At 40.5% G+C, this 13,632-nt stretch overlaps 1 protein-coding gene and 1 pseudogene across 1 annotated transcript in view; both read left to right on the forward strand.

Moving 5' to 3' along the window:
- The window catches only part of Spag17 (sperm associated antigen 17), a 234,269-nt gene that overhangs the window by 87,729 nt on the left and 132,908 nt on the right, over nucleotides 1-13,632 (forward strand). Inside the window, exons 7-8 of the mRNA XM_052731519.1 lie at nucleotides 7,500-7,681; nucleotides 13,161-13,322. Of these exons, the coding sequence (XP_052587479.1) occupies nucleotides 7,500-7,681; nucleotides 13,161-13,322 (344 nt within the window). The remainder of the gene's footprint in view (nucleotides 1-7,499; nucleotides 7,682-13,160; nucleotides 13,323-13,632) is intronic.
- LOC128106840 (uncharacterized) lies at nucleotides 6,656-6,781 on the forward strand (annotated as a pseudogene).

Consider the following 13,632-nt stretch of genomic DNA (forward strand, 5'->3'; position numbering starts at 1 on the left):
TTTGCAGGCAAATGGATGGAACTAGAAAATATCATCCTGAGTGAGGTAACCCAGACTCAGAAGGACAAACATGGTATGTAGTCACTCCTAAGTGGATACTAGATATAAAGCAAAAGATAACCAGACTGCAACCCACAGCTCCAGGGAGGCTAGCTAGTAAAGAGGACCCTAGGAAAGACACAGGGATCGCCCAGTGATGGAGAAATGGATGAGATCTACATGAGCAAACTGGGGCTGGGGTGGGGTAATGTAGGGCAAGGGTCGGGGAAAGAGAGCTTAGGGGAGCGGGAGGTCCTAGCTGGATCAGAAACAGAGTGGGAGAACAAGGAAAGAGATACCATTGTTGTTCTTAGTGCCTTGTTGATGTCCTGTTCAGAAAGTCCTTTCCTGTGCCAATGACCTCGAGACTATTCCTACTTTCTCTTCTATAAGACTCGGTGTGTCTGACCGTATGTCGATGCCCTTGATCCATTTGGAGTCGGTTTCTGTTTTGTTTTGTTTTGCTTTGCAGGGTAATACGTATGGATTGATTTGCGTTCTTCCACACACAGCCGTCCAGTTTGACCAGCACCACTTGTTGAAGATGTTGTTTTGTTTTGTTTTCCCCAGTGTGTATTTCCGGCTTCTTTGTCAAAAAATCCAGTTTCCATAGGTGTGTGAACTTACGTCTGTATCTTCAATGAGATCCCATCAATCAGCGTGTCTGATCTTATGGCCATGCTGTGCTGGTTTTGTTATTATAACTCTATAGGACAACCTAAAATCTGAACAGTGATGCCTGCAGCAGGGTGTCTGTCGCTGCTGTTGTGTTGTTTTCCAGGACAGTTTTAGCGATCTTGGAGGTTTTCAGGCATCTCATTACAAAGCTGATAATTGCCTTTTCGATTTCTGTGAAGAACCGTGTTGGAGTTTGATGGACAGTGCGCTGAATCTACCGATTGCTTTTGGCAGGATGGCCATTTTAGATGCATTATTCCTACCAATCCGTGGACATGGGAGATACTTTTATCTTCTGATGTCTTCTTCAATTTCTTTCTTCAACGCCTTAAAGTTTTTATTATACAAGTCTGTCACTTGCTTGGTGAGAGATATTCAAAGACAATTTTTTTTTTTTTTTTTTTTTGGTTTTTCGAGACAGGGTTTCTCTGTGTAGCTTTGCGCCTTTCCTGGAACTCACTTGGTAGCCCAGGCTGGCCTCGAACTCACAGAGATCTGCCTGGCTCTGCCTCCTGAGTGCTGGGATTAAAGGTGTGCGCCACCACCGTCTGGCTCAAAGATGATTTTTAAGCTATTGTAAAAGTTATTATTTCCCTGATCTTCTTTCAGACCATTTGTTATTTGAATATAGTAAGGCTGCTGGTTTTAATTTAATTAACTTTATTAATTTTGTATCCTGCTACTTTGCTGAAGGTGTTTATCAGCTGTAAAAGTTCCCTGATTAGCACAGGTAGTGGTAGCACATGCCTTTAATCCCAGCACTGGGGAGGCAGAGGCAGGTGGATCTCTGTGAGTTCAAAGCCAGCCTAGTCTACGGAGTGAGATCCAGGGCAGGCACCAAAACTACACAGAGAAATCCTGTCTCAAAAGACCAAAAAAAAAAAAAAATTCCCTGATTTAATTTATGGGGTTATTTATGTATAAAATTTTATCATCTAAAAATAAAGATACTTTGACTTCTTTCTCACATATTTTTATACCCTTGATCTCTGAGTATTGCTCTGTCTAGGACTTTGAGTACTGTATAGGATAGATATGGAGAGAATGAATATCCTTGTCTTATTCCTGATTTTAGTGAAAATGCTCCAAGTTTCTCCCCAATTAAGTTGATGTTGGCTGTGAGCTTCCTGTGAATTGCTTTTATTATGGCGAGGTGTGTCCTCTGTATCTCTCTAGAACTCTTATCATGAAGGGGTATTGGATTTTGTCAGAGCCTTTTTTGCATCTAATTAGATGATTGTGTGCTTTTTTTTTTTTCTTTCAGTCTGTATGGTGGATTACATGTATTAATTCATGCATGTTGAACCATACCTATATCTTTGGGATGAAGCCAACTTGATCATGGTTGATAATCTTTTTGATGTATTTGTTCTTGGATTCAGTTTGGAAGTATTTTATTGAGAACTTTTTGCATCTATATTCGTAAAGGATATTGGTCTATAACTTATTCCCTTTTTTGAGTATTTGTGTTGTTTTGCTATCAGAGGAATAGTCACCATGTTAAAAAAAAAAGGAAATGTTCCTTGGATTTCTATTTTGTGGAATAATTTAGGAGGTGTTAGCATTAATTCTTCTTTTAAGATAAGGTAGAATTCTGTGTTAAATCCATTGGCTCTGGGATTTTTTTTGATTGGGATAATTTTAATTACTGTTTCTATTTCACTAGGGTCTATATGGGTCTGTTTAAATTGCTTATTTAATCTTGATTTATCTTTGGTAGGTTGTAAATATCAAGAAATCTATCGATTCCTTTTAATTTCTCAATTTGGCAAAGTACAAATTTTTTGGCCAATAAAAATTCTTTATGAGCTGGCCAGTGACTACACTGAAATTTTGGGATCCCAGTGTAGCCCCAAGCCTTTCTCAGGGTGAGCTTTTAAACACAAAAAAATCATATTCTTAGTTGACATATTTCAGTTAACAAGAACAGTTAATGAGAAGCAGAGCTACAGAAGCCAGAAAGTAAGGCTAATACATTTAAAGACTTTCCCAGAACTATGAACTTTGATAGATTAAGTCTTCTTTTTAGTTTTGGCAGATGGTGCTGACTATATACTGAGTTTTACGACCTGAATGGTATGTCCATCCTGGAGTCAGTTGTCCTAAGGTCTGGGGCCCTGTGACAATCGTGCTATAGCACTGCAGGTTATAAAATGTGGATAGTGAGGACATTTATGATACAAATAGAGAAGAATGGTTGCAGATAGATGTCCAAGGAAAACTGTTTATTGGGTTTGCATTAGAGTCACAGGCAATCCTGACCTATGCATTCATAGCCACCAGGGGAATGTGGAGCTCTTTTGAAGACAATGTGGCATGTGTCTTGTTTTGGCCAAAGATACATGAGTGAGGATGGGAGGAAGTACAGATTTTTAAAGTATATTCTTATGATTCTCAGGGATTTCTCAGTGTCTGTTGTAATGTCTCCCTTTTCACCTCTAATTACATTAATTTTGATTTTCTCTCTTTATCTTTTAGTTAATTTGGCTAACGATTTGCCATCCTACCAATTTTCTCAAGGAACCAACTCGTTGTTACATTGATTCTTTGTATTGTTTTTGTCATTGTTGTTTATTTCTATTTCATTGATTGCAGTCCTGAGTTTGGTTATTTCTTGACATCTACTCTGTTTGGGCGTTGTTTCTTCTTTTTGTTCTAGAGCTTCCAGATATTTTGCTAAGTTACTAATATGATATGTCTCCAATCATTTGATGTAGGCACTTAATGCTATGAACTTGCCTCATAGAACTGCCTTTACTGTGTTTCATAGGTTCCGGTACGTTATAATTTCACTTTCATTCATTCTAAAAAATTTTCAGTTTCCTTCCTGATTTTCTTGACCCATTTTCCATTCAATAGTAAATTGTTCAGTTTCTATAAATTTATAAACTTCAGTCATTTTCATGTGGTTGATATCCAGCTTTAATCCATGGTGGACAGACAGAATGCAGGGTATTATTTAAATGTTCTTGTATCTGTTGAGATTTGCTTTGTGTCCAAATATGTGGTCAGTTTTGGAGAAAGTTCCATAAGCTACAAGAAGAAAGTATGTTCTTTTTTGTTTGAGTGGAATGTTTTGTAGGGATCTTCTAGGTCCATTTTGTTTATGACATTATTTACCCCCAGCATTTCTCTGTTTAGTTTTGTCTGGATGACCTGTCAGTTGGTAAAAAGTAGGGTATTGAAGCTATTGAAACTACCCACTATTACTGTGTGAGGGTCAATATGTGATTTTAGCTGTAGTAGTCTTTGTTTTTTATGAACTTGGATGCCCTTGTGTTTGGTGCACAAATGTTTAGAATTACAATATCCTCTTGGTGTATTTTCATTTGGATGAGTATATAGTGTCCTTCTCTACATCTTTTGAATAGGTGTGATTTGAAATCTAGTTTGTCAAATATTAAAATGGCCACTCCCACTTGCTATTTGAGCCCATTTGCTTAGAATATATTTTCCCATCCTTTTACCCTGAGGTGATAACTGTCCTTAATGGTGAAATGTGTTTCTTGGATATAGAAGAAAGATGGCTCCCATTTCCCAATCCAAACTGTTAGTCTATGTCTTTTTATTATGAAATTGAGACCATTAATAATGAGAGTTATCAATGAACAGTATTATTATTTTGTTGTTATGGTACCCCCTCCCATTTTCATTTACTGTTGTGGGATTATTCCTTGAGTCTCCTTAGATGTGGTTAACCTCTTCAGACTAAAGTGTTCTTTCTAGTGCCTTCTGTAGCACCGGGTTGGTACATAGAAGTTGCTTAAATATGCTTTTATTGTGGAATGTTTTTCTTTCTCTGGCAATTGTGATTGATAAGTTTTGCTGGGTGTAGTAGTCTGGGCTGACATCAGTGGTCTATCAGAGCTGGTTGAACACCTATCTAGGCCCTTCTGGTTTTCAAGTCTCCACTGAAAAATCATGTTATTCTAATGGATCTGCTTTTCTATGGTACCTGGTCTTTTTCCCTTGCAGCTTTCTTTGATCTGTATATTTAGTGTTTTCATTAGTATGTGTCATGGGGAACACCTGCCCCTTGGTGTCCTCTATGCTTCTTGTACCTAAATAAGCATCTCCTTCTTTAGCCTGGGGAAATTTTCTTTTATAATTTTGTTAAAATATTTTCTGTGCCTTTTACCTAGGTTTTTTATCCTCCTTATACCCCTATTATTCATAGTTTTTTTTTAATAGTGTTCCAGATTTCTTTGATGTTTTGTGACTGGATTCCTTTAGATTTAACTTTTTTTTTTGACTGAGGTATCCACTTCTGTACCTTTTCTTCAACATCTGAGATTCCCTCTTCCATGTCTTACAATCTGTTGGTGAGGCTTACCTCTGAGGTTTTTGTTTAGCATCCTAAATTTTTCACTTCCAGTATTATTTCAGTTTGGGTTTTTTTTCCAGTGACTCTATTTCTTTATTAAATCCACTGTCGTGTCCTTAATTGTTTTCATTATTTTATTCAACTGTTTGTTTATGATTTCACAGACTTCATTAAAGAACTTATTCATATCTTCTTTAAGATCCTTGAATATATTCATAATAGCTATTTTGAAGTTCTCTTATTTCATTTCTCAAGGCCTCCTTCAGTAGGGTTGCTGGCTTCTGGTGGAAGCATATTGTCTTGGCTGTTCATGTTTGTGTTTTTGCACTGGGATCTAGGCATCTGGAGTTATGATGTTCTTGGTGTCAATATCTGGTCTCATCTTTCTTGGCTGGGTGTTCCAGTTTTTGGTTTCTATTGCCCTCTCTGGATCCTAGACAAGTGTGGTGGCTGGGGGGGGGTCCTCATTGGAGAGTGTTTCTGTGGTCAGTGAGTGGTAAAAATGCATGAAGATGTGCTAAATGGAGGGCTGAGAGGGGATATAGGCAAAGTGCTGGGGCTGCGGGTTCTGTACCAAGAGGCAGCATCCCCATGGAAAGGAGATGGGGTGGGAGTAGAGGCTCCTACAAACAGGCTGCGTTAGGACAAAGAATGAACTTAGAGAGACATGGATGAAAGAATAGGAGGAGCCTGGGTCCACACTGAGAGGTGGAGGGGGAATGGAGATAGGGTAGGAGGAAGGGCTCCTGAAAGCAGGCTGCTACAGTACTGAGAGTGAGTCTGGAGAGATTATAAGGGAGGAAAGGAAGGAAAATGAAAATCACCTACTGAGTCCTAGCCCCATGTGGCCACTCAGGAAGTAAGTCTTACTTATTTCCATTTTATCAAAAAGGACTTTTGGACCAGAGGCAACTATTAAGTCAGAAACTGACTATATCAAAACATACATATATTAAAATAATTTGTTATTGAAACTGTCAAGAAACTGTTGCATAAGAATCAAGTATAGTATCTATAAGACAGTTCATGTACTAATAAATCAATATACAAATATATTCTATGATAAAAGCATGCTGGCTGATATGTATAATCCCAGAACTTGAGAGGCTGAGATGTAGCTAGAGTTTTCCTGCCTGGCCCACAATCAGGACAAATCTCTCTCACCTGCCAGTCTCACAGCCGCTCAGACCCGACCAAGTAAACACAGAGACTTATATTGGTTACAAACTGTATGGCCATGGCAGGCTTCTTGCTAACTGTTCTTACAGCTTAAATTAATCCATTTCCATAAATCTATACCTTGCCACGTGGCTCGTGGCTTACCGGCATCTTCACATGCTGTTTGTCATCGTGGCAGCTGGCAGTGTCTCCCTGACTCAGCCTTCCACTTCCCAGCTTTATTCTCCTCCTTGTCCCGCCTATACTTCCTGCCTAGCCACTGGCCAATCAGTGATTTATTTATTGACCAATCAGCAACACATTTGACATACAGACCATCCCACAGCACTGAGACAGGAGGATTGACAATGAGTTTGAGGCCATTTTCAGGCTCCATAATAAGTTGCAGGCCAACCTAGGCTAGCGTGAAACTCTGTCTCAAAAAATATATAATAAATACTTACCTGGCAGGGGAGATACCATGATCACGAAGGTGGTTTTCCCAGGGCGAGGCTTATCCATTGCACTCCGGATGTGCTGACCCCTGCGATTTCCCCAAATGCGGGAAACTCGACTGCGTTCGCGCTCTCCCCTGTAAGGAAAAATATATATATATATATATATATATATATATATATATATATATATATATATATATATATATATATAATAAAATAATATTAGGCTTTACCATAGAATGATGAGGTCATAGTAGTAGACCCAACTCTTTAGTTAAAGATATAAAAAACATAAATATTTCAAGTAAGTTTTCAAATCTAACTTTATGAAAATCCACTATCACTTGACAGTCAGGGGGCAAATACCCAGAAAAGATGTAGCTGCTGTAACATGACCGAAAGCTAACTAAAGCATAAATCACTCTCATCCAGGCTTGCTGTAGGCCTGTGGGAAGTGGGTCTACTTCAGTTTTTTAATGTGTTATGCAGCAAGTACCAATTCAGTGAAAGCATGATTTGGAGGGAAGACTGGTTCTATGCAGGTGCATTAGCAGGTCAATCGGTACCTTGAGCTTCCTCAGCTCTTGAGATGTGTGACCTTATCACAACCTCTCTGGGCCTCCACTGTGAGATGAAGGAGAGTGATGAGCTCATAGAGCAATCTCTTTTGATTTTATAGTTGTGTCTTCCCACTTCAAAAACGTCTCAAAGTTATGTGCCTGTATTTGCACTCCGCTAATACTTTACAGACATCTCATCATGCATATGACTCACAACATCAAGATAAAGTAGGGAGAAATTCAATACCTTCATTTCACAGGAAAACATTTTACTATTATTAGATATACAAGCTGAAAACCTGAAGAGAGAAAATACCATTAAGGAACTTGAAATTTTCTGGAAATACTTGGAACCAATCCTGAATAATGAGAAACCTGAAACAAATCTCTTTGATGTTGCTCGACTCCATTATATGGTCGATGTAGCACATTTTCCTTCTGACTGGTCAGACAATGAGATGATGGTGAGTACACGAGTCAGTTAGAGTGTGTGGTGGTCCATTCTGTCACTCATTCCACAACTGTTCACTAGGCACTGGTAACAATGCTCTCTGCTGGGCTTTCTCATCTTTGGCATAATGATGGTAACAAAGGGCCACTTCCGGATATAGCTTGATTCTGTATCTTTTAGTCCATGGATTAATGATAGTAAGATGTAGCGGATGGTGAGTCTTTTATTTAATGACACTTGGCTCTGGTTCATGCTTCAGTAATGATCTAAGTAATAACAAAAATATGAACATATATTACTATAATGATGGTAAATTTTATGTTTTTATTGTATTACATGTTAATCCCTCACAAGGTATACATTTCACCATCAAGAGCTGAACTGACAGCAGAGCCTGTGGATGAACTACAACCACTGAGGGTTCTTCTGCAAGGATCGGGGCAAAGCTGGATGGAGAGGGGATGCTTGTAAAGAGACTGTGTACAGCTAAAGAGAGGAGAGGGGAGAAGAGAGGGGAGGGGACGGGAGGGGAGAGGAAGAGAGGAGAGGGAAGGAGAGGGGAAGGGAGGAGAGGGAAGGAGAGGGGAAGGGAGGGGAGGAGGAGAGAGGAGAACTGAGGAAGAAAGGATGAAAGGAGAAAGAGGAAAGAGGGATGGGAAAGGAAGAAAGGAAATGAAAGGAAAGGAAAAGGGCCAAAGAAAAGGCTGACTAAGAGGACCGAGGGAGCTGCTTCTGAGCCAAGGGACAGTCATGAAGTGAAACCCCGATCCTCTCGCCTTGAGATAATGGTGCTCAGAAAAAGAAGTGAAAGCATTGAGAGGAGAGACCACTGCAGAAAACCACAACCAAAGTGCAGAGTTGTCAAGCCAGTCATGATGGATGTGTCTCCAAAGCACTTCCGCACCCAAGGCTCAGGGAACATCATGGAAGTGGGGGGTTGTAAGAACCAGAGGATCAGGGAGTTTACTGCGAGATTATTTCTCCTAGCAACATCAAAAGCTACAGATATGAAGTCTCACCAGCATGACTGCCCAAATGTGAACTGAGCAAGGCCAACACCAACGAACATGCCAAATTGGACAAGGAAAAGTCCATGAGGCCTCAACCCTACACAACAAACTATAGGCAACTGAGGAATTCTGGGATTGGGAGAAATGGCCTTCCCAGAGAAGAGCACAATGATTGTCTGGTGCCAGATGGTCAGCTCTGAAAACATATGTACAAGTAACGTTACATGTACTAAACAAGTTTTATCTAGGATTGTATATGTATATACAAATATGTATATGCATGCAATTAAAAATTGATGATAAAAGAGGTCATGAATTTGAAGAAGAGTGAAGAAGGGTATATTGGAGAGTTCAGAGGGAGGAAAGGGAAGGAAAAAATGTTTTAATTAATTATAATCTCAAAAAATAAAGGAGAAAGTATAGTTGAACTATTAAGGATAGCAAGGATTCAAATAGCAAGGAATTGAATAAAGAGCATTAGGTAGTTCCACTGTAAAGAAAAAAGTCTTTCAGCATGAAGCATTAAACACCAAGAAGGAATATCAGCCTTGTGCTGTGAGTGGCTAGGAAGCTGTATGCAGGCTGGCTGCAGGCACAGCTGTGTTAGCAAAACCACTTACTCCATGTCTTCCTCTGTTCCACTGTCCTCAGACTTCCTGCTTTGCCTTTCTCCTTCCTACTGTCTACATCTGGCTCAGAAAAGGTTCTGTTTCCATCTGACCTTTACTGGTGCTTTTTAAATTGAGTCAGCACAATTACCTCCTCCAGAGATATTGGTATTTCCAAAGACGGAGTGCTAGGAATGTTCCATCCTATTTTGTTGAGATAATATCTAGGGAAAAGATTTTTTCCTGGAATTCCAAATCCCCACACCAAAATAAACTTTCTACTCTTTTTGGTAGGTGGGCTTGTGGTGATATTGTGTCCCTCAATATATTGTGCACCCTAATAAACTTATCTGGGGTCAGAGAACAGAACAGCCACTAGACAGACATAGAGGCCAGAAAATAGTGGCACACACACACCTTTAATCCTATCACTTGGGAAGCAAAGATCCATCTGGATCTCTGTGAGTTCAAAGCTATACTGGAAACAGCCAGGCATGGTGACACACGCCTTTAATCCCAGGAATTGATGGCAGGAAACAGAAAGGTATATAAGGCATGTGGACCAAGAATTTTTAAGGCTTTTAAGCTTTGAGGCTTTTAGCAACAGTTCAGCTGAGATCTATTCCGAAGAGGACTCAGAGGCTTCCAATCTGAGGAAACAGGACCAGCTGAGGCGTTGGCAAGGTGAGGTTAGCTGTGGCTTGTTCTGCTCCTCTGATCTTTCAGAATTTACCCCAATAGCTGGCTCTGAGGTTTTTTAAATTTAGTAAGACCTTTTAAGATTCGTATTACATGGGCTTTTCCCCCTTGTGCATATATCCACACATTTACAACTTAGAGGACCACTTTCCCTATCATTTGGACCAGGGTATGGCTGCATACCCCTCTAATAGGGGGTCTGGGGAGACGGCTCATTCCCTACAGCCCTTGTTGCAGAAGCACAAGGACACAAGTTTGGATCTCTAGCACCCACATGAAAGCTGGAAATGTCAGCATATACCTGCAGTCCTAGCACTGGAGGGTCAGAGATAGGCTGAACCCTAAAGTTCACTGGCCAGCCAGACTAGCCAATCAGTGAGCTCCAGTGAGAGACCCCCATCTCAAAAAAGCAAGGTGAAAAGCGCTTGAGGAAGACACCCAATTTCAAGCTCTGGCCTCCCAACATGTGTATGTGTACATGTGAACCCATATGCAAACATGCATGTGTGCACAAGTGCATGAGCTCACGCGCGCGCGCGCACACACACACACACACACACACACACACACACACACACACACACACGGGGTGGGGGGAGCACATGCATGTATTTTTGTTCAGGATGACATAGGAAATCCCATCATGCAATTTCTGAAGCACAGTTCCCAGGAGGATGCTAACACATCCTCAAACCAAGTGCCTGTTGTAGCTCCACAAGTGAGTGTGCTTTCCCACGGGTCTCCTTTAACCTCAGGAACATGATGGTAGAAGACAAAAGGTCCTATGCGCCAAATAGAGGCTATGCCATTGCATCCTTAGGTGAGCACCAACGCTATGGTCACAACTTCAGAAGACTCAGCACCACCCACAGCATCCTGCTTCTTACCCCCATGTCCATAGCTCTCTGTTCATTAGAAGACATAGATCATTCCGTTCCATTTATTTTTAAGTTGTTTACTTTGTTAATAAAATGTAGCAAGGCTCTTATACAGTGATTTTTCTGTTTGCTAAGAGTTTGGGTCACATGAATTTTTTGGTAAAGTCACTGAATTGAGGTTATTACTTGGGTTTGTTGGACTCACCTTGAGAGTAATGGAAGTGTGTTAACTCGATTGCTACATGTCTGTGAGCAACAGAGGGACAGGAAAGGTTTTTGTGGGAATGTCTTTAAACCAGGATGAACTTGAGATGAAACTCCAGGTGGCAATTGGTGGTGGCTAAGGGTAAGAACATTGTTCCAACATGGCTTCTGGTGAGTGGCTCTGATACACGCGTGCTCTTTGGGAGCTCTGGTTACTCAGCAAGGGGATCCTCATAGCTCTTCAGAGCATGGCATGGAAAGATGCCACCTTGATGGTACATCCATTCCACTTAAAAGAAAGGAACCGTGGCTATACTCAATATCTTAGCAAATACAGAGTGAACTTTACATGATAATTTAACTTCAGAAAAACTATTTTATGTTGAAAAAATATTACTTTAAATGCTAGTTACAGTAGAACATTCCTAAATTCAGAACTAAATTAGTGTTAGTATGTCCAACTAGGCCTGGAAAACATTCAGTTCTTCCAAAGAACCATAGGCTGTGTTGCCCAGCTGGTCCCTCTGATCATCTATCAGTCCATTTGTAGTCATTGTTGAGCATCTTCTTCATACCAGGGCTTTGGTTGGTACTCAAGAGCAGTAACCACAGCTTAGGCATGTCTCTATGAGTGAAAGATCCATCACTGAAGATGATGGGGAAGGTCTACCTCAAAAATGACTCAGCAATAAAATTGAATTCCAGGAGAAAGGGCCATTAGGCTTAATATTGAAGGTCATAGTCCATTTTAAACTCAGGATCACTTAATAAGCATAAATGTGATAAGGCTGCTTCATAGAAACAGGCTAGGTCCATGATGGTGCACTTTTATCTATGAATTCTTAATGACCTCATATCTGCTTTAGGAGCAAGCAGTGAGTGAGTCTTTTCTCCTCCTGGCATGAAGGAAAGCATTTGTATCTTTTGGCTCAAACAAGCAGGCTGTGCTTGTGCTAAACTAAGGTAATGAAAGCTTTACCTCGAGTAAATGCCAATCAAGATGAGCTAAGAGCTCATGTAAGACATCTGAAACATCTCAAGATAAATCCTGCTTGCTGAAACAATTTGCCAGACTTTAGCATATCATTTACCGATAAATTTTAAAATGAATTACACAGGCTATGCTAATGGATCATTGGGCAGAAATGTTACTGTATTTCCTTTGGTAATAAAAATGAAAACTGTCTTTCTGTGCCAGCATGTGGATGGGCACAGGATGCCTGGTTGAAGTTTAACTGAAAACTCATCAGTCCTGATGTGAGTATGGGAAAGAACAGTCAGGTAGGCTATGATGGACAGAGCCAAGCATTTCCCTGAATGTCTGCCAGCCTATGAGTCACTGGCCCCACAGAGGATTTCCATTCTACTTTACCTCTTCAACTCAGATGTAGGAGTGGCCTACTCAATGCTTCTCCACTTCCAAACAGGCAGACACAGCCATCCCAGAATTTTCCTACTCCAGGAAATGAAAGCTTAAGTAATAACCATAGCAGATCTATAATTGGCTTGCCAGCTCATAAAAACTGTGGATACTGTAGAAGCAGTGATTTGGATTTCGTTGAGCTTCTTGCTAACAGGACTGCAGGTGAAAGCCAGCTCAGTGAAAAGAAAGAAAGGAGGAAAGAGAGAAACTTGATCACACACAGACTGTATCATACTCAGATGGTACACAGAGCCGAGTGAGGGAATCCCACTATGCTCATTTCCATGCTTGCATAGGAAGGCAAGCAGCTGCTTGTCTGCTTGTCTTCAGCCAAAGGTGTCAAATCATCTAACATGCTTTAGGATCCAAAACACCGAGCATATGGAGCACACTATAGAAACTAGTGAGTAGGTTGCCTTTCACTGCACTGAAACATTAGCCAGCCTCTTACAGTATTGGGCAGCATCAGAACCTCTGTGGTGAATAAAAAGGACTTGAAGAGTTTATGCATGAAGGCTCCATCAGCAATGCTAAAATCCAATATTTTGGGATTTGGGGACTTGATTTCCTGTAAAAGGGGAAATGGGCTTTTCTGGAAAGTTACAAACATTCTATCTGTTCTAAGAGTATGAAACCATTGATGGATTGTCAATGATTCTCTCACTGCTAGCTCGAGTTGGGCACCGAGATTTTTGAAAACATTGCCTGTTTGATGTACGATAGCCTGGACTGGAAGAGGCAGCACCAGCACTATTTGGAAAACATGCAGCTCATCAATGTCCCACAAGTGGTTAGCGAGAAAACCATGTTAGAAACAATGCCAATTCAAGAGGTAGGCATGGGTGTCTGTAGTAGGCTACAGGATGGAGTTGAGTGACTTGATTTTCATATTCAGAAAGCATATGAAGAAAAAGTTATAGTAAAGACCTGTGTTGGTGTACTACTGCTTCTTGTATTGAGGTGTGAGGGTGGGAACAAGGAAACATCCCCTAGCAAAAGCATTAAAAACCTTGTGTTGAGATCTTTATGAAGCTCCTTGTACTAACTAGTTTTATGTCAACTTGACACAAGCTAGAGTCATCTGAAAGGTCTAGCTGTAGGCAAGCCTGTAGAGCACTTTCTTAATTAGTGATTTATGGAGA

The sequence above is a fragment of the Peromyscus californicus genome, unplaced genomic scaffold (assembly GCF_007827085.1).
Source record: "Peromyscus californicus insignis strain IS unplaced genomic scaffold, ASM782708v3 Scaffold_9__1_contigs__length_137607984, whole genome shotgun sequence".
In the NCBI taxonomy this organism is placed as follows: Eukaryota; Metazoa; Chordata; class Mammalia; order Rodentia; family Cricetidae; genus Peromyscus; species Peromyscus californicus.